Genomic DNA, 21,198 nt, shown 5'->3' on the forward strand with positions numbered 1-21,198 from the left:
TACAACTAGAAGCCTTGCACACTTCCAACGTGTCATACCTTACTCACCCATCGCTGCTTAAACCACATCCATGAAGTGGGCTCAAGCATTACCCATTCAACCTAGCTAATGATCATCCAGCAATTAACACCTCTTATCCAATGTGGTATCCTATACATCACAACCACCACCCACCCAGACCCACTGTATCTATCAATCACCACACCATGAATAATCCAAACTCAACTTATAAAACAATCCCCACAATCATAACATAACTTTATTCTTATGAGACTGGGATCCAAGATGGCCGCATGAGCAGTCGCATGAGTCTCACGCTCCCGTCTATTCCTTGACATAATTTGTCCACTCAAATTTTTACCTGTTTCACGATGCCGAAGAGGAGGGGACGTAGCGCTGCTGGAGCCTCGCAGCGCTCCAGAACAGCCGTCTTCGGGAACATCGAGGACTTGATGAGGAGAATGCAGGGCACGCCGATAGCTTCGGGGAGTTCCCCGCAGGAGACACACGGCGGAGGCGCGTCAGTGGCGTTCACCATGGGGCTGGAGACATCGTTGAGCCCCGAAGTGAGAGCACCACCCCCACGCCCTCAGTCGACCAGTTCCCCGCGAGAGGAGGAACTTCCTGAGGTTGGAGTTCACTTCCTCTCGGAGGCTAAGGAGGAGAACACGGGGACTGTGCCACGGGACTCCCTGCTGGAGCAGAGGAGTCTTAACGAGGAGACTGTGGAAGAAGCAGTGGGGGATAAGAAAATCCAACAGAAAATCCAACAGATTGCAGGAGGAGACATGTTGCCAGAGGGTGAGCTAATTAACTTAAAATTACAACCATTGCAAATTTTGAAGCCCCGAGAGGTTACATTAGACTCTCTGTGGGACCTGGTAGCCAATTTGGCAAAATCTATTAATCCACAATTACAAGAAGTAGAAAAGAAATTAGAAAATCATGGAACTGAGATTAAAAATTTAAAGACTGGACTTGAGGACTCAAAAATTTCAATACAAAATATTCATCAAGAACTTAAAGTATCACAACAAATTACTGAGGTATTAATTAAAGATAATACCAATTTAAGAAGGAAAATGGAAGCAATGGAAAACTTTTCTCGTAACAATAATCTCAGATTGATAAATTTCCCTAGGGTCTCTGTGATAGCCCCAAGGGAAATGTTGAAACGTTATATGACGGAAATATTGGAACTCTCTGATGAATCATTACCACCATTTACGCAGGTTTATTATCTTCCAAGTAAGCCTCAAGACCAACAACAACAGCAATTACAACAGAAGTCGGGACCTGATTTAATGAATATATCCAATATATTGGAAATGTCTGATAGAGAATTAGTGACCCCTGCAACCTTATTATTGACAGTAGCTCTCGCACCAGATAAAAACTGGTTGCTGAGACTTTTCTTTAAAAATAAGCAAAAAGAGTTTTTAGGTTGTAAAATTCAGATGTTCCCAGATTTGGCCAAGGAAACGCAGAGAAGGAGAAAAGAATTTCTGTTAAGGAAACCTGGTGTTTTATCTCTGGGGGCGACTTTTTACTTGCGACACCCATGTAAATGTGTTGTTAATTACCATTCTCATAAATATGTTTTCTTTGAGCCATCTCAACTGACAACTTTTCTCACAACTGCATCTTTGGAGAAAGAAAGTGCTTAGTTTAAGAAAGGGTGCCTCAATCTCATTCGACTAGCCATTATTTTGTCTTATAATAATTTCTTTCTATCGCCTATTTTCCTTCTTGGATCTTATTGAGGACTTGAGTAGAAATTTATGCTTATATGTTCTTTGATATATGTTTTTCATTTGTATTAATTTCTTGCTAAATTTCCTTTCTGTACAAGTTATAATATGCTTGAATATATTGAAAATTTCAATAAATATTAAATAAAAAAAAAAACATAACTTTATTCTTCTATACAGCCACAATCAAATGATTTCTATGCGGTTTACACAGAAGCGAGCTGGACAATCAGCAAAGTACAAATAGTTAAATACAACATGTTTCCTAAGTATACACAATATAAAATTTTTGTTATCAATGAAACTTCAATTAGGAGATGAATTTATCAAACAGTATAGTGTTAATTTCTTTTCGAAATGCGCCATAAGACAGCATGGCTCCATTAATGTAACTGCCCAAACAGGACTGCTGCTTACTTGCTTGAAATGCAAGAGTCCTAACCAAAAAAGACCCGTATCTGCAGCCAGTAATTTTTGGATAGGCAAATAAATTGCAATTCCTAGTTATCCTCGTAGGGCTGTATAGCACAAAATGGGATAGATCACTGGAAACCACCCAGCCAATAAAAGGAAACCTAAAACCCCACCATACATAACTGCTACCAACTTGCAAAAAAAAATCCCCTTGCATCTGTCTCCCTCCAAAGAAAAAACTACTATCCCAGTCCCATGTATTTATATTAATGCAAAGTCTATAGCCAACAAAACACTACTAATAAATGATTTGATTTCCACACACAATGCAGGCCTCACCACCTTCACAGAAACCTGGCTAAAAGAGACTGCAAGTCCAGAACTTCCCCACCTATGTCCACCAGGTTATATAGCATTATCCACTCAGAGACCAAACAAACGGGGAGGTGGCTTTGCTCTGATCTACAAAAGTTCCTTCCACATCTCAAGTTTATTAAGTTTCAAGTTTTATTAAAATTTTGATGTATCGCAATATCATGAATTCAAAGCGATTTACAATTAAAAACAGGGCCTCAGTTATTAACTACAATAAACACACAAACATTACGGACTGATACATAAGGGAAGAGGGGAGAACTACAATAAGCATAGTAAAGAAACACGAAAGGTAAGTACAATGGGAGGGTAAGAATTTTAAAAGTATAATAAAAATTAAAAAGGAAATTAAGAGGTTTTTTAAAAAAAATTTAAATTTCTCGGAACCTAAGACAGAGGAAACGCGAGTTTCTGCAGTGAACGGGTTCAAAAGAAAATCCAACGATTAGGTCTCAAAGGCATCCTTGTACAACCAGCATTTTAACAGTCCTTTAAATTTACTTAATGATTTTTCTTCCTTAATAAATGATGGTAAGGAGTTCCATATTCTGGGCACTGTAACTGCAAAGATTGTATCTTTGTCTTGTATTTATTATACTAAGCGATGGAATTACTAGAAGGTTTTTGTCCTCTGATCGTAAGCTTCTAGTAGGAATGTATGGAATAATATACTTTTATAGGAATGATGGGGCTTTAGTTGTTAATATTTTGAATAGTGCTATTTTATAGGAGATTCTGTGGACAATTGAAAGCCAATGAGCTTCTTTGAGAAGAGGAGTCACATGATCAAATTTTTTCCTATTTGTTATAATTTTAATTGCGATGTTTTGAATTAGTTGTAGTCGACGGATTTCTTTAAGAGCGACTCCTTTATAGAGCTTTGAAATGATCAGTGAATGTACAAGGACATTCAGTGATGAGTCCAAGAATGGAGCAATTGATAATAATAATAATAACAGTTTATATACTGCAATACCGTTAAGTTCTATGCAGTTTACAATAGATTAAGCGAGGTACAAATTGATTGAATTTAAGAGGGGGGAAGAGGAGAGTTAATAGTTAATACATACAGATTCTAACATAATCGAGTTACATGCAAATTCAGCTTAGGAATGGTTTTAAAAATGGAACTCGTTCTTAACCAGGGGACTACCTGTAATTACTACCCCCATTGTAACCTCTGAAAATAACCTCTCACTACTGCACTAATCTGATTGTGATATGTCAATTTTTGTTCAAGAATAACCCCCAAAACTCTAATTTTAGTGACTTCCTGACTCTGCTATACAACCAGAAATAGAATACATGATCAGTAAGTTAGAAGATACATCAAACACACAGTCCAGCAGCATTGGGTTATTACTATTATATCAGTCCCCAGGACCCTGTTCCAACAGTGCCACAAAAATACAAGAAATTATCTCAAATCTAACCTGTCAATATACCAGACTGATAGTCCTACCGTGTTTCCCTGAAAATAAGACCTACCCCGAAAATAAGCCCTAGCATGATTTTCGGGGTAGGTCTTAATATAAGCTGAAATAAATACCTTATAACAAACCGACAGCAATTTAGACAGGCTGCTTCGTGGCCTTCTATCTTCTGGGCTTTCCTCTGCTGCATTGCTGATGATGTCATCAATAACACAGCAGAGGAACACCCGGAGGGAGGGATAGAAGCTGCAAGGGTTCTGCTGCACAAGGGATGGGAGGGAGGGATAGAAAGATACTACATAAGGGGATAGGTGAGAGGGGAGGAATGATGCACATATGGGGGAGAGAAAGAAAATAGGAAGAATTGAGGTGGAGGAGAGGAAGGGAGAGATGATCACTGTACATGAAAAAATTAAGACATCCCTAAAAATAAGACCTAGTGCTTTTTTGGGCCCAAAATTAATATAAGACAGTGTCTTATTTTCAGGGAAACACAATAGGAGACAAACATCCTGCTTGAATCCTAGGACAACACAATTTCCACAAACATTCATAGGTTCTTACTAGACAGCTAACTGGACCTGAAGTCATCAGGACCTACATATAAAAAAAGGACACACCCTAGACTTCATATCTTGAAACCCTCCTATGCTTATAACAGAAACTAACTGGACAACAGTCCCTTGGTCAGACCACTACCCTCAACCGCCTCAAGGAAAAGCACACCCTCAAAACCGCTACTTGGAAAACCCTAAAAGGCGGCAAGATTAACACTAACCAATTCTGGAACAAGGCCTCTGAAATGCTAAACATCACCTCAACCAGCCTCATCACCTTACTCGATAACTGGAACAATACAATAGAGAAAAGCCTCAACTTCGCTGCACCATTTCGTCTCAAAAGCAAAAAATGAACCAAGTCCTAACCATGGTTCACAGATGCCCTAAAAGCAGAAAAACAGTTTTGCAGAAGACTAGAAAGACAATGGAAAAAGAAAATCTCCCAGAAGACAAATCATCCTGGAGATCAGATATCAACAAATACAAATTCCATATTGCAGAAGCCAAAACCCCCCAACTACACTCTTGAAATTGAGAGCAATAACTTTGACATCAGAAAGCATAGTCTAATGTGCACCACAACATCACCCCAGGCCCTAGGTCAATCAGACACTGACTCTCAACCTAATGCGCAGACCTTAGCAGACTTCTTCCAAAACAAGATTTAAAAAGTCAAAAAAAGCTATTGCCATTGTCCCTATATCCCTCCAACCAAATCATATACTTCCAAAATCAAACTCAGCAAACTGAATCTAAAGCATCTTCCAGCCTTTATCTCAAACAACCACTGCTACCCTCCTAAAAAACTATCTACTTGTAACAGTATACTCGACCAATGCCCCAACTGTCTATTTGCAGACCACATCATAGACTGACTACATCATAGACTGGCTGACAAATCTCCTAAACAATCTTTTTCACCAAGGCCACCTACCATCCCAAATGGGGCTAATTGCTCTCACGCTGATCCCTAAAGCCCTGAATATAGACCTCTCTAACCTCTCAAATTTCAGACCCATAACTGGAATACCGATACTAACCACACTTCTTGAAATGCACATTAGCAAACAACTTTTCACCTATGTTGAAGTACATTCTTTCTTCCATCCTACTCAATTCGGATTCCGCTCAAATCACAGCATAGAGACCCTGTTACTGACAATAACCACCAAAATCAAGCAACACCAGGCAATCCTCCTCCAATTTGACATATCCACTGCCTTCGATTCGGTAGATCATCAGCTATTACTAGCCAAACTCAATGAAATAGGCACTGTAGTTCAAGGACTTCCTTCAAAACAGACAATATCTTGTATACAAAGATGAAATTTTTTCAAAAAATTGGCAGATGTTCTGTGGCATACCGCAAGGATCGCCATTATCACCAATCTTCTACAACCTGTTCATGAGCTTCCTAGGCAGCATTAAATTCGACAACAATAAATGCATATTTTCAAACGCAGAGACATACTTCTGCTTATCCCAAATAGCCGGGACTCTAACAACACAATATATCAAATGGAATAGACAAAATATAGACCTGAGACACATCCAACAAACTAAATGCGGACAAAGCCTAAATTCTGTGGGTTCGTAACACTGTACACAAAGTTCCTAATGCTGTAACCTCAGAAGTCACGCTGGAAATCAACTTGTCCAAGGTACTAGGAGTTATTCTTGACTCCACCCTATCACATGAATCTCAAGTATCCAATCTAAGGAAGAAAACCTTCTACAATATGAGAAGACAGACTCATCAGGCCCTTTTTTCAAGAACGCCACTTTACTATACTAACGCAAATGCTCATACTAGCCCAGCTGAACTATAGCAACTCCCTCTATGCGGGTCTAAAACTCTACTCTCCTGAATAAATTACAGATGATTCAAAACATGGCGGTCAGACTGATATTCAAACTAAAAAAATCTGACTCTGTCTCACTCTACTATAAGAATTTACACTGGCTGCCTGTCAAAACTTGCATCACCTTCAAACTATCAAGTATAATGTTTAAAATCCTATATTTCGATTAAACCATTCTACTGAACATTCTCTAATCGGTTTAACAACATCAATACTATATCATTTAGATCACCATAGTTCTGTCATACTGATTTCTCTCGATTTATCGTCTGCTTTTGACACCATTGACCATGATCTCTTAATAAATAGAATTCAATCAATCGGGATAGTAGACCAAGTCTTACTTTGGTTCCAGTCATATTTTGATCACCGCACATCTAGCGTTTCTTTTAATGATACTATCTCGAACAGTTTTTCCCTTCCGTATGGAATCCCACAAGGTTCAATACTCTCGCCGATTTTGTTTAACATTTTCCTAGCACCACTGTTAACACTCTGCCAATCTATTGGATTTACAGTATACGCGTATGCAGACGATATCCAATTATTACATCCTGTAAATACCAAAAACCCGCAAGAAATAATATCAATAAACGAGAAATTACATCAAATTTATGACTGGCTTGAAACCAATAGACTCGCTTTAAACATTCAAAAATCAAATCTTATGTTCTTTCCCTGGAAAGACGGCGAAACACTTTCTTCTGTTATAACTATTAAAGGCATTTCGTTAAAAATGACTAATAATACTAAAATTCTTGGCGTTACCTTTGACAATAAATTGTCCTTTCATGATCATATAAGTCAAGTCGTAAGATCCACTTTTTATAGACTTCGTCAGATCCGATCGATATCTAAATTTTTATGTTCAAAATCGTTGAATATCTTAATTCATTCACTTGTAATGTCTAAATTAGACTACTGTAATGTTCTATTTACAGGTCTGTCACAGAAAGAAATTAAACGATTACAAATAATCCAGAACTCCGCAATTAAATTAATCTATAAGGCTAAAAAATTCGATCATGTCACACCCCTGCTTAAGAAAGCACACTGGCTCCCAGTAGCACATAGAATAGTATTTAAACAATGTTTACTCATTTTTAAAGCTTTAGAACACAAAACTCCTGCCTTTATATTTAGACTTTTAATACCCTATACTTCCTCTAGATCTCTTAGATCTCAAGATCAGCAACTTTTAGCTATTCCCTCACTAAAAGTTATCAACACAAGGCGTAACACTATCTTTTCCATAACAGCTCCTCAATCTTGGAACAATCTTCCATTGCACATAAGACAGGAAAAAAACTTAACAAAATTTAAGTCAGAACTTAAAAGTTTTCTATATATTGACGCCTTTAATAACTGATCTTTCTTTTTTTTCTCTCCGCATCCATAATTCAAAAGGTCAATTGTCTTTGTCCCCCTTCCTATTGTTTTTCCCCTGAATTTAATTAAATATTTTAAATTTGAATTAGTGATTGTATTATCGAATGTAACCATTAAATATTTTTCCTTTTGTTTCACTATAACCTATTTAAATTACTTTTAAATGTAACGTTATTTGTGTTATGTGTATTTTAGATAATTGTATGTTTAATTTAATAATTGCAAGTGTGTCACCAACGATTTTATTTGTACATCGCCTTGAATTTTGAATTGGCGATAAATCAAAAATACCTAATAAACTTGGATAAACTTGGATAAACTTGGATGCAAAAACTGTTGAACCGCTTATAAACTTATTTGTCAACTCTTGGTCTATGTCAACCAGAAAACTGAAATTGCTTCAACTGCTACTCCCGTCACCCAAAAGGGTTAAATACAAACATGTATTTGACTCACTTTTTACATATCTTAGCACCAAGACCTGGAACAACCTCCTGAATGGCATCAGGATGAAAACATTCTATAACAGATTCCGAAAAAAATTAAAAACTCTCTTCTTTGAAAGCATACACACTGTAGACAACTAACACAAAATAATTAATATAACTAAATCGCACCCTCTACTCAAACTCCATACCAGTACAATCAAAGAACCTCCATTCTCTTCTCTATTACCCTATCCATAATTCTGACCTCCTCAAACTGCTATAAAGTAGTATATTCATTCTGTAACTCAAAACATTGTAAGTCGCCTTGAACCTGTTTAGGCATAGTGCAACTCAGAAATACCAGATTAGATTAGATTAGTAACATAGCAGCTTTAACTGCATCTTACCTTTGGTTGATTAAAGAGTCCTGCCTGCAACTGTGGCTTTGGCAGAGAGCTGCTTGTAGGAAGTTCAAGTTGCAATTGGTTTGAAACATTTGCGGGCACCGACTGGGTCCTCTGTGGAAGGAAAGAGAACATTGAGGCTTCTAGATTAAATTACACTAACTTTTTTCTTTAATATTTCTGGGCCATAGACCGTAGAAGTCTGCCCAGTACTGCTTTTAGGTTCCAACTACTGGAGCTGCCATTGAAGCTCACTCCAGCCAATCTAAACCTTCTCCAGATTATTGGAATTCCTGTTAAAGCCTTCCCTCTAAACTAAATAGCCATATACAGGACACATACCATGCAAGTCTGCCCAGTACCGGTCTTAGTTCTTCAATTTATACCCTTCATTTTCATCCAACATATAACCAATAATTGGAAAAATCACAGAAACCTTAGTTACACTTTTTGGTGGAATTCTTTATGCCATATATTTAAAATGGAATAGCAATACAAAGAGGGACATTTATTAACTTTATAAAAATATGGGGGCCATTGGCAAAATATTGTGGTGAATAGTCATCAATTCTTCTCTTCTCCTTTTCTTTTTCTTATTTAGCACACTAAAGGGGGGAGGGAGATGGGATTAATGTTACATAATTTGTCATAATATGATATATAATATGTGTACATTTCTGTTGAAAATGTGATGAAAGATGGGTGGTTTGGGGGGGGGGGGGTTATTGCATCCTTTCTACCCTAACTCTTGTTAACCGTGTCGAGCTTTACGAATGTAGAGATGATGCGGTATACAAACCTAAGGTTTAGATTAGATTAGATCACTAGATTTTTATGTGATAGATTATATTAATGTGCTATTGTGATATAATTTGTATAATATATTCTTTTGTGCACTTGCTGTTCAATTTGAAAACGAATAAAGAATTATTAAAAAAAAAATAAATCCTCTGTGTTCATACCACACTCTTTTTGAATTCCATCACCGTTTTCCCCTTCACCACCTCCCTTGGGAGGACATTCCAGGCATCAACCACCCTCTCCGAGAAAAAGATTTTCCAAACATTACTCTTGTCTACCACTCCACAACCTTAATTTATGCCCTCTGGTTTTACCATCCTATTGCAGCCTTTCATTGATGAGCTGTGGGGGATTACATCACAATTGTTTTTCTCTTGTTTCAGTACGTTAAACAGAACGGTGAATACTAAGGAGGGAATTCTTCAAGGGGTGCTAGCGATTAGCATATTCTAAACACAAAGGCACCCATTATATTCCTATGGGTGTCTTAGCAATTATTATGGGCTAAATCGGTAAGCGCCCATTGATGAATTCCCCCTAGTTTAGTTGATTTGAGAGACTGCATAAATATGCAAAGGAGTAAAATCTATGTGGTTTGCAATTTAAAAGAAGATACAAGGAAGGGAACTATAACTAAAAAACAATACAAAAACACTAAATCAAAACAAAATGTATTGGTATAGAAGGAAAGAACAAGGTTTAGGTTAGTGTTACAATTTATCAAGGATAGTTGGGTAAGGATAAATCAAATGGATGGGTAAACTTCTTTAATTAAAATCCATAAAATACCACAGGGTCAATTTTCCAGTAACTCATTTATTGTCACCTGAAATTTTATTAAGGAAGTTTTTCAAAGAAGTACTGGGAATGGCCAATGCGGAGAAATTTCCAATAAATAATTATTATTATATTCCTCCAAAAAAAATTGAATCTGCCCAGGAGGTGGACCATCTGGCCACACCAGAGGTAAACTTGACCGAATTTCTGGAAGATACACAGGATGTGATCCAGAGTCGGTCCATGCTGGTGATAACATGCATGAGCGAGATGGATAAGATGTTATTAATGAAACTTTACTTTAAAAACAGGTTAATGAAATTTTGTGGGGACTTAGTAAGGATTTTTCCGGATGTCTCTAGAACCACTCAATTGAGAAGGAAAGAATTTCTGAAATTGAAGGATAGAGTTTTGGCCCTAGAGGCATCTTTTTACCTGAAATTTCCTTGTAAATGTTTGATTAAGTTACAAGATACTGAGTATGCCTTTTGGGATCCTATACAACTACAACAATTTTTAGTTGCGAGAGAACAGAAATGAGTTTGTTTCATCTAGCTGAGAACAAGAGGAGAAATTAAATTAAATTAATATCCCATTTAGTAAGGAATGATTCAAGGTTGTTTAGCATGAACCGAGAATTATTGTCCTTTAGTTTTCTTGAATTTATTTGATTAGAAATAGTAACATGTTCTCCTCATTAATGTGGGCTTAAAAGGAATTATGTATGTATGATTTGATTATGTATTGTTTTGTGTGATTTTTCCTTTTTTCCTTTGGAATTATTGAATATTGTAATGTATTCAAAATTATAATTAAAAAAAAAAAAAATCCATAAAATACCACAGGGGCTCATAAGTTTGATCACATTATTCCTCTTCTAAACTCTTCACACTGGCTTTCCATAATACACAGGATAGTATTCAAGATAATCTTTTTTATATTCAAGATAACCCCCCCCCCAACTCCTCCTTTTCTCAACAGTTACCTTATCCCCTACACTCCCTCCTGCGTACTTTGCTCCTCTAAATCAAAATCTTTTGGTGACTGCCCCATCGTGGGATAAGTCTCTTAACGGCTGGGTACTTAAGGGTATTACATTGGAGGGGGATCTATATGAGGGAATTTTGAAATCTTTTCAGCAACTGTGTTCTCAATATTCTCTCTTATCATCTGACTTTTATATCTATTTGCAAGTGAGACATTTATTATTTTCCCATGCTCTTAAAATTTGGCTGTAGCTACTGCTCACTCCTTGGGAGGAATTGCTTTTGGGAAGCTCTAATCAATGAAAGCTTATCACAAAGTATTATGCTATGCTTCAAGGGGGAGTTAAAAGGATTTATAGATATAAAGTGAAGTGGAAGCAAGATTTGGGTGCATCTTTGTCTATTCGGGAACAGGATTCCATACAGGCTGCCATGCATAAACTTTCTATTTCTGCCACTTTGATTGAGCAGTGGCTCAAAGTACTATATAGATGGCCTAATTTGTATCCTTCACGGATATTTAAGTATAATATTGCTTTGTCTTCTAATTGTTGGAGAAGGGGTGGCTGTCATGGGATTTACATTTTTTTTACAGAAAGGGTGGTAGATGCGTGGAACAGTCTCACAGAAGAGGTGGTGGAGACAGAGACTGTGTTTGAATTCAAGAAAGCCTGGGATAAGCACATGGGATCTCTTACTACGGATGAGCAGACTGGATGGGCCATTTGGCCTTTATCTACCATCATGCTTCTATGATTCATATGTGGTGGCACTGCCCCTTGATTCAAGCCTTTTGATCTCGCTATGCCCACTTGTTCTCTGATATGCTTCAGATATCTATATCCTGTGATGCTAAACTTTTCCTATTGCAGTGGCAACCTCTGGACACTGAAGATCATCACTAAGGTACTATAGGGGTTGTCCGCAGGGAGATAGCGAAGTGCGGTCTTCATCGAATGTACCTTTGTTATCGCAGACTATTCACAGTATTTGGCATGTTTATTACTTAAGCAAGCTGACAGCCATGCATCAGAATCAACTAGCTGCCTTCCAGAAGAGGTGGCATTCTTTTGAATTTTGGTATCAACAATTTAAGTCTTTGTGAATTTCAGTTGGACTCTAATCTTGCTAGACATTGGATGGTGGTACTCTACATCATTCTCTTTTATATTGATGTCTTTTCACCAATAGGTCTCACTCCTGTATTAGAGGTATGGATACTTGAAGACTGTATGATATGTTTTGTCTATTTGTTGTATGGGGTTTGTTTTGTATTCTGTTGATATATTAACAAAATATTTTCAATAAAGATTAAAATTTAATTTAAAAAATCTTTTGGTGATCCCAAACTCCCATCATATAACTTTTGATACCATTCACTATCGCATTTTCTCTGTAGTTGGGCTCTCCCTTTGCAACAGTCTTCTTTCTTATCCTAGACTTGAGCCCTCCCTGGATAAATTCAAAGCCCAACTCAAAACTATTCTTTGACGATGCATTCAGTTTATGCCCATCCTTCACTCACTAGTCCTTCCTTTTTATATCGCTGTCATAAGATGATAGCAGAGTAATCTGTGACGGCAGTTGGACAGTTCCCCCTATCTTTCCGTCCCCCAATCCTACTATCCTATCAAGTATTAAATTTCCCTCTTTAACCTACTTACTGTCCTTTCTCACCCCTTTCAATTTCTTCTACTACTATCATTATAGATAGCGTTCAGATGTTCTGCCTTGGGCGGTATATCAAGACTTTAATAAACTTGGAAACTTATGGCCTCTTTTACAAAGCCATGCTAGCGGCTGCGATGCGTTAACGGCCCCAAAGCCCATAGAGATTTAAAGGGCTTTGGGGCTGTTGACGTGCGGCTTTGGTTTAATGACTGTTAAAAATTGAAATAATAAAAAAAGAAAACAAAAGTGATGCAAAAATGCATAATGCAAATTCAAGTTGTATCCTCTTTCAATCCATCATGTTTTGAAAAAAAAAACCAACCCAAAACCGAACAGATGGCAGAAGGATTAACCATCCAAGCTAGACTACTCAATTAAATTTATTTTGAAATTTATTACCTTTCCAAAAGGCCCTAGCAGATTACAAAACAATTTTAAAAAACCCATTAACCATCATAATATTTTGAGAAATATACATACTAGAAATGTGCATATAAGCATAAATGATAAATTTATCATACATTATAATGTTGTAAGTTTTTATTTTGCATCTGGAGTCGAAGTACATTTTTACTAACTTGACTCTATAGCCCTGCTTATATTTAATGCATACCTGGTTAAGATTTACCTGGTAGCATTTTGGCATGGCTACTGGCAGGAAGGTTATACCTCAATTCATATTGTTGTGTGGATAGTGTTGAACAAGGGATGTAGTGGAGAACTGGAGACTATTTTCTGCCTGTGGACAGGCCATTGATCTCTTTGGGGGTCCTATTAGTTTCCTCAGATTTTTTGCAATGTATAATGGGAAATACTTGGCATTTAGGACATGTCTTTTGTCCAAACTGATAAGATATTGTCATTTCTTCATTGCAATTTATCTGTTATTATATGCACATTCTATAAATGTGATATTAATTTTTGGATTTTGCTGAAATTTCCACTAGTTTTCAGATTTTTAAAAATCAATTTATTAACTGCTTTGTATACACTTTAGAACTTTTTAAAATGTGCAAATCAGTTGTTCATTAATTCATAGGAACTACAGCAAATTAAAATCTAGATCAAACGTCTGGCCAAAAAGTTCTTACAAAAGGACACTTAGCTAAGTTTTGATCTTAGTCTCAAGGGCAAAGGGTTTCAGAGTTGAGAGTGAGCCACCAGACTAAATGATCTCCCTTTTGTTCTAGTAGGGCACAGTTCCTTTGTTGAAGGCACTATCGGTCAAAAGTCCTGACTCCAGTGTAAAGATCAAACAAGAACACAGCATTAAACACAATGAACTAGGTATCCAGGTGCTGCCCCTCTATGCATTCCAAAGAATAAGGCTCAGGATTAAACAGCAGGCCAAGTAAACATAAAGGTGATGATGTAATGCATTCAAGGACTGTCATGGCCCTGACACAGCGCCTGTATGTCCAGAGACAATTTACACAATTTGAAGTTATACTAGGTCCAAATAAATTGCATTATGGTAAATATGATGGAATAATATATGTTCACTATCTGACTTAAAAAGGTGTGCTGTTGTAAACTATACTGGGTGGGTCTTTGGTGTGCCCAGATTTTGCTGAATATAAATCTCAGTTTATATTACTCACTTTGCCTTTTATTCCAGTTGCCATATGCCTTATACAAATACAAGAATCTAGTCATATGTGTGGAAAGAATTCTTAAGAATTCTATTATTCATACCAACAAAGAGGCCAGTTGCTAATTGGAGGTATAGTTACAGGTCAGGCTATATATGAAACGCCCTAGAAAATTCCTTCTGGTGCCATGAATTCCAATTCAGAAGGTCTAAGGCAGGGGTGTCCAACCTTTTGGCTTCCCTGGGCCGCATTGGCTGAAAAAAAAATGTTTCTGGGGCCGCACAAATGCGCAAACGCTGCAGCAAGACAGAGGAGGAAGCCAGCAAGATGGTAAACACCCGGAGGCAGCAGAGGAAAACACTGCATCGCCCTCGACCGGGGCTGCACAAAATACTTCATGGGGCCGCAGGTCTAAGGGGCCCCTGGTCTAAGGGGATTTGCGTGGTTCAGAATGGCATACTGGAGAAAAGAGGGGTATATGCACTAAACAAAGCAGGAAAGGAGCTACACTGCTACTGGAGATGGTCAGACTGCTAAAAATCTCCTGAAAACGTCAGGGAGAAAGGCAAATAAAATACTGTTAACATGAATTCAACTGTTGTAAGGTTAAGCTGAAACTTATTTTCCTAGCCATAGATGGGTGCTTGTTTTAAAATGAGTAGGGATACAGAAGCCCAAAGAAAATATACTTGAGGGGAGCGGTAGGGAGTGGTTACTATTAAATTCTCTATCAAATAATATTCAGGTGGCTATGCAAACAAGCACCAACATTTCTGCCAACTCAAAACAGATGCCAAATAATAATACAAACTGAAAAAAACCAGTTTCTTTCACAAAAAGTAATGGAAGATGAAGGAGAACAAATACAGCAAGGCACAAACCTGTAATACAGCGCATCCTTTCCTCATGTCTGCAGCCTGTGGGGATAAGCTTCGTCGCTCTGTGTTTGGACTGGTCACTGTCAGGACTAGGTGGGGTCCAGTGACATCTGTGGAGAGTGTTGAAGATGGGGTTACCACCTTCAGCAGCTTGTTCTGGCCCCCCTTTTCTACCTGAAGTTGCGGTAGATGGTTGAGAAAGACTTGTGGCACAGCTGGTGACTTGCACGGCATCTCAGCATCTCCTAGAATCTCCTGCTTTACGACTATTTTCTTTGGCACTGGATGGGTCTCTGTAATGTCCATTTGGCCAGTGGCTGAGATGAAACCACTGCCAGTCAACTGGCAAGTTTTAAAATCACTCTCCTGCTTCACTGTGTAGCTGAGTTCCTGCACTCTGCCAGAAGCCATGCTTACCCTGCTTGGTCCCAGCTGCTGTGAACGTTTTTCTTGCTGCAGCTGCAACCTCAACATCTCTACCAGTTGCTGCTTCTGCTTCAGCATACGAGTCAGCTCTTCAATTTGCTTATCTTTCTCCTGCAGCATCTGGTCTTTATCTCGACTGTCTGTCTCCTTACTGCCACTGGATGCCATGGCTGGGTAACAAACCACAGCAGGGTTCTCCTCTTTCATTAGCAGCGGCACTGGTGAGGCCTGCAGTGTCAGCTGAGTCAGGGGAGAAGACACCATTTCCCCAAAGGCATCGCTGGTTGAGTTCTCATCTGTGCTGATCATAGAGTGCTCAGATGGGGTAGGGGAGACGGGTGGTGTGGAGCCAGTGCTACCAAACTTCATGACAGCACCACTCGTTACCTTAGCTCCTGTTACTTCACCGGTGGCCACAGTGGAGATCAAAGTTGGCCCTGAGCTCAGCCGGGAGGTTGGGAAGGCTACCACCATCTCTCCGTTTTTTGGCAGAATGGCAGTGGTTGTGCCGTTCTTTGAAACCATCACAGTGTTGTTGGTAATCCCATTCAATTCCTGATAGGCCTTTAACCTCTCAATAAGGTCTATCTTTGTCCCTGATACAGGTAGGCCCCTCTGCTTTAGCTCCTGTTTCAGTTCCGCCACCTAGAAGAAAGGAAATTGGAGCCTTTTCATTAGAAAGAAGAAAAACAACTTATGGTGGAATCCTTTCAAGGATGGATTGTTTAAATCTGACAAACCTATCAAGGAAAGGAAGTCTCACCTGTAGAGGAGAGTGAGAAGTGGGAAGCAGTGAAGGAATAGGTGAGCTAAACCTCCATCAAACAGCAACTGGTTAGGGAAAAGTGCATCGGAGTGTGCTGGGGAGTATAGGAAAATAGAGATCAAACAGGCTAAAAAAGTGTCATGGAATGGAGCAGGAGAGATTTTAAATTCCTTGCTGCCAAATACTGTATAAAACATAAAATTATGCCTGTGCAAAAGGAGAGAAAAAAAATTCAAAAGTGCAAAGGGAATAGGGAGAGAGGGAAAGAGGACAGGGAGGAGCAAGGAAGAAAAAGAAATTAGTGGAATTGAAAAAATTAAAGGAAAAAAATGTAGTGTAGATCAGTGTTCTTCAACCTTTTTACACCTATGGACCAGCAGAAATAAAATAATTATTTTGTGGACCAGCAAACTACTAAGACTGAAATTTAAAAAAAATGTTTTTGCCCTGTTTCCACGAGCTCGGTCCACGCAAACCATCTGATCCCATCCGCACAAATAATACAGAGCAAGGATCAACAAGACCCCTGTCTCCCCTCCCCTTCACATATATCCCCTCTACTATCAAGAAAACTGAATAAGCCAAATTATTACAGAATGCTACACAGAAATATCATGCTAATATAATACCACAGTCACACTTGACAGGAATAGTGTTAGGGGAGTACAAATATTTTATTAAAGTATTTAAAAAAAACAACATTCTGTACAATTGTCATTTTATAAATCACAAATAATACAGAGCAAGGATCAACAAAATCCCTGTCTCCCCTCTCCTCCCCCTTACAAATATTCCCTCCATTATCGAGAAAACAAGTCAAATTACTACAGAAAAAATCAAGCTAACATAATACTTCAGTCACACATGGCAGGAATAGTGTTAGAGGAGTGCAACTAGGGCAACTGCCCCCTGGTCAGAGAGAGCCCTAAGCCAGCTGGAAGCTAAAGAAGCACTGCCTGGGCTTTGCAGTCCCCAGTTATGTCTAACTCCAGCTCTAGCAGGATATATATTTCAAATCTGATATATTCTAATCACAAAATAGAAATAAAATGATTTTTTTCTACCTTTTGTTGTCTCTGGTTTCTGCTTTCATCTTCTTTTCACTCTCTTCCTTCCAGCATCTGCCCTGTCTCTTCAATCCAGCATCTGCCTCTTTCATCCACTGTCTGCCTTCTCTCCCTTCCAAATGGTATCTGCCTTCTTTCTATGCCCCTCTCCCCTTTCCATCCAGCTTGCGCCCCCTCTTTCCTTTTTACATGATTCATTCCAGCTTCACTGCTTTCTTCATTTTTATCTCTCCTACACTAGATCTAGCATCTTTGTCCCTCTCTCATTTCTCTGCTGACCCCCTTTCCAGCATCAATCTCTCTCTACTTTCTCATTCCTCTGCCTCTTCCCTTTCCCTCATCTGATCTCTCCATTCCACCCTAACCCCTTCCCCTCCTCTAATCTCCCTGTCATCTGTCTCCTTCCTTTTATCCTCCTCCCCTGTCCAGCAGTAACTCTCTCCCCTTCCTTTTCTCTCCTCCCCTCCCAGCAGCATCTCTCATTCTCCCTCCAAGTCCAGTAGCAGCTCTCCCTTTATCCAGCAGCTTCCCAGCCTCCAACAGTGGGTTGCGCCGCCTCTAAGGAAAGAGGAAGTTGCATCATCAGAGGCGGGCTGCGACTCAGCAAAAGTCCCAAGGCTACTGAAGTGAATCGCTGCTGCAGGCAAGTACTGAGAGCTGCTGAGAGGGGGGCGGAGGGGAGGAAGCTACTGTCGGAGGCTCTCGCCGGCCTTGCACAGACTGACAGGAATTTTCTGCAGACAGGCACCAGTTCACGGACTGGCGGTTGAATAACACTGGTGTAGATGATGGGCTGAAGGGGCTGGTTGGAGAAAAGTGCTGTATATGACCTGAATGGAGATAGATATCTAGAGGTAGAGTATGATGCTGACAAGCTGCAAGGGAGAAGTGAGAGTTGCAGGACTCTAGCTTTTGATTTGTTCACATTACCTGCCCTGCTCTTGACATTTAGATATAGGCTGGTCATTCACTACCAGATGTATTTTGTTTTTCTTTGCTGGGCGAGGGGAAATTTGTTGTGAGTTTTGAGTTCAGCTGCACTGCCAACCATTTTCAAAAGTTGGTTCCTATGAATCTTTCTATAAGCACCACATGAATTAGCAAGCTTCCGTGGGCCAGAGAAAAGCACACGGAGGGCCAGACTCTGGCCCCAGGTTGGACAAGCCTGCGCTAGACAAACTTCAGGTATGCCATTGTTTCAGAGCTCCAGGTGATTGTGTTGGAGAAAATGTGGAGGGGAGGGCATCCTCAGATGGTCTTGCTTGGAATGGATTGGCGATCTGGTCAGGGAAGGGTGTCACAAACCACTGTAGCAGCCTGCTTTACAGCTAGCAGCATATTGGAAGAAACAGGACGCTGCCACCACACTGGGGTGATTGAGAAAATGACAGTATTGAGGGTGGGGCAATGGGCAAAATATGGAGAAATATAGAAGCAGCTTATGGAGCACTTGGGGGAAGGACCACTGGCTCCTTGTAAGGACTATACAGTTGACTTGGCGATCTTAGTGAGTTGTTTGAAGGACCTTGAAATATAAGATTATGGAAGGGAGTACAGCAGGAAACTAAGGGTGGAAAGATGCTAGTGTGTAAACCCACCCCCCCCCAAAAAAAAAAACAACCAAAAAAACCTCAAAAAACAAAAACCTGCATTTGCAATAAATAAAAAACAAACAAACCCTTAAGAATATAAATAGTTGGCTTACTTTCATATCATCCAGGTTGGGAGGCAGCAATCCCACCTTCCCTCCCAAGGCACTGCTGTTCTGTCGCATCAGCCCCACGGAACCCGAGGATGGAGTGACAGCACTGGCACTGGATGTAACCGTGCAAATATTCCGACCAGCGGGGGCAGTGGTGCAACTGACTACCTGTGGATCTCCTGAGGGCCTGCAAAGGAGAAGGCAAACAAGCTATGGTGAGGAAAGAGACAGAGGCTGGCATTCATCTCCAGCATCACCTGGATAAAAAAATGTGACACAGGTCATATGTCTAACAGGGATCTAGGAACATTTCTCTGGTAGCAGCAGTATACAGTATAACCCTTTCACAGTGAGATCTTGGTTTTTCATTATCACAAATCTGCCTTATTAATCCTTTAAAACAAGGGGAAGCGGCATCAGGCACATCTGTATCAGAATATGAAACCTGAAATGTAGGGAGTTTCTATCATGCCTAAATAAATTGGTAAACTTCATTTCTGTTGTTACTGATATATAGTGATTTGAAAAAGTATTTAACTCCCCTCTCCTTATGCTGCCTATTACATATACTGAATCAGAAACCAAGAGCAGGCCTCGACAATGAGGGAAGGACACACAACGAAGAAGTCGTGAGGATAAGATGTCAAGTAATCAGCCAAGGGTGTATGGTTCAAAAAGTCACTTTATTTGTAGATATGCCACAATGGCTCAAAGACTCGACACTGGCAGTGTCTTTATCAAGAGTCTGTTAAAAAAGTGAGGATGCTGGTCACCAGGGCACTGGTAATGTATCTGATTTGTCACTTATTAAAGGAGGAGATAGCCATAAGAATAGCAAGGACATTCAAAACAGCAGTACAGGATACGCAGCCTCTTGCCAAGGCGATGTACGCGTGACAAATCTTAAAGCACAGCAGGATGCAGCTGTCCCAATTCTAAATGTCCATCCCAAATCTCACAGCAGGCCTGCCAAGAGACAAAGCTGGGCCCGAAGCAAACAATCTTAGTTTGATGTCATCAGCGACACAGCACAAGGAAGGCCCCGACAGGAGGCGGCCACGGAGCAGCCTGTTTAGAGTACTGCCAATGCTGCTGTTTGGAGGGAGGTATGTCGGTCTTGCGGTGGGAGGGTCGGTGGGGTTCTGCTGCGCGGGGGATGGGACAGAGGAATAGAAAGATGCTGTGCAAGGGCTCTGCTTCATGGGGGATGGGAGGGTGGTATAGAAAAATGCTGCAGAGGGAAGGCACAAGGGGATGGGTGAGAGGAAAGATGCTGCACATGTGGGGGAGAGAAAGGAAAGAGGAAGAATTGGGGTGGAGAAGAGGAAGGGGGAGATTATCATTGTACATGAAAAAAAATAAGGCATCCCCCAAAAATAAACCCTAGTGTGTTTTTTGAACCCAAAATTAATATACGACAGTGTTTTATTTTTGGAGAAACATGGTAAAATGGTCGGTGATCTTCATCATAAGGCATATGGAGACAGACTTAAAGAACTCAATATGTATACTTTGGAGGAAAGGTGGAAGAGAGGAGATATGATAGAGATGTTTAAATACCTATGTAGTATAAAATATGCATGATGCGAGTCTTTTCCAATTGAAAGGAAACTCTGGAATGAGGGGACAAAGGATGAAGGGTGAGAGGTGACAGATTCAGAAGTAACCTCTGAAAATACTTTTTCACAGAAAGGGTGGTGAATGCATGGAACAACCTCTCCGTGGAGATGATGGAGACAAAAGTATCTGAATTCAAGAAAGCTTGGGACAAGTATGTTGGATCTTTAAGGGGGAGGAAGGAATAAGCAGACTAGCTAGGGAGGCCATATGGTCTTTTATCTGCTTTCAATTTTCTGTTTCTATGCAACACTACATGTAACACTACTGCAAATTACTTATATATATTTTTTTTATAC

The 21,198-nt window shown here is 39.6% G+C and overlaps 1 protein-coding gene across 12 annotated transcripts in view; it reads right to left on the reverse strand.

Annotated features, from left to right (window-relative positions):
- The window catches only part of MRTFA (myocardin related transcription factor A), a 323,237-nt gene that overhangs the window by 40,409 nt on the left and 261,630 nt on the right, over positions 1 to 21,198 (reverse strand). For all 12 annotated transcript variants that reach the window (XM_033935101.1, XM_033935100.1, XM_033935108.1 and 9 more), the window contains 3 exons: positions 19,286 to 19,469; positions 15,325 to 16,392; positions 8,620 to 8,730 (listed from right to left, as the gene is read on the reverse strand). In XM_033935101.1, coding sequence (XP_033790992.1) covers positions 8,620 to 8,730; positions 15,325 to 16,392; positions 19,286 to 19,469 — 1,363 coding nt within the window. The remainder of the gene's footprint in view (positions 1 to 8,619; positions 8,731 to 15,324; positions 16,393 to 19,285; positions 19,470 to 21,198) is intronic.

The sequence above is a fragment of the Geotrypetes seraphini genome, chromosome 2, assembly GCF_902459505.1.
Source record: "Geotrypetes seraphini chromosome 2, aGeoSer1.1, whole genome shotgun sequence".
Lineage (NCBI taxonomy): Eukaryota > Metazoa > Chordata > Amphibia > Gymnophiona > Dermophiidae > Geotrypetes > Geotrypetes seraphini.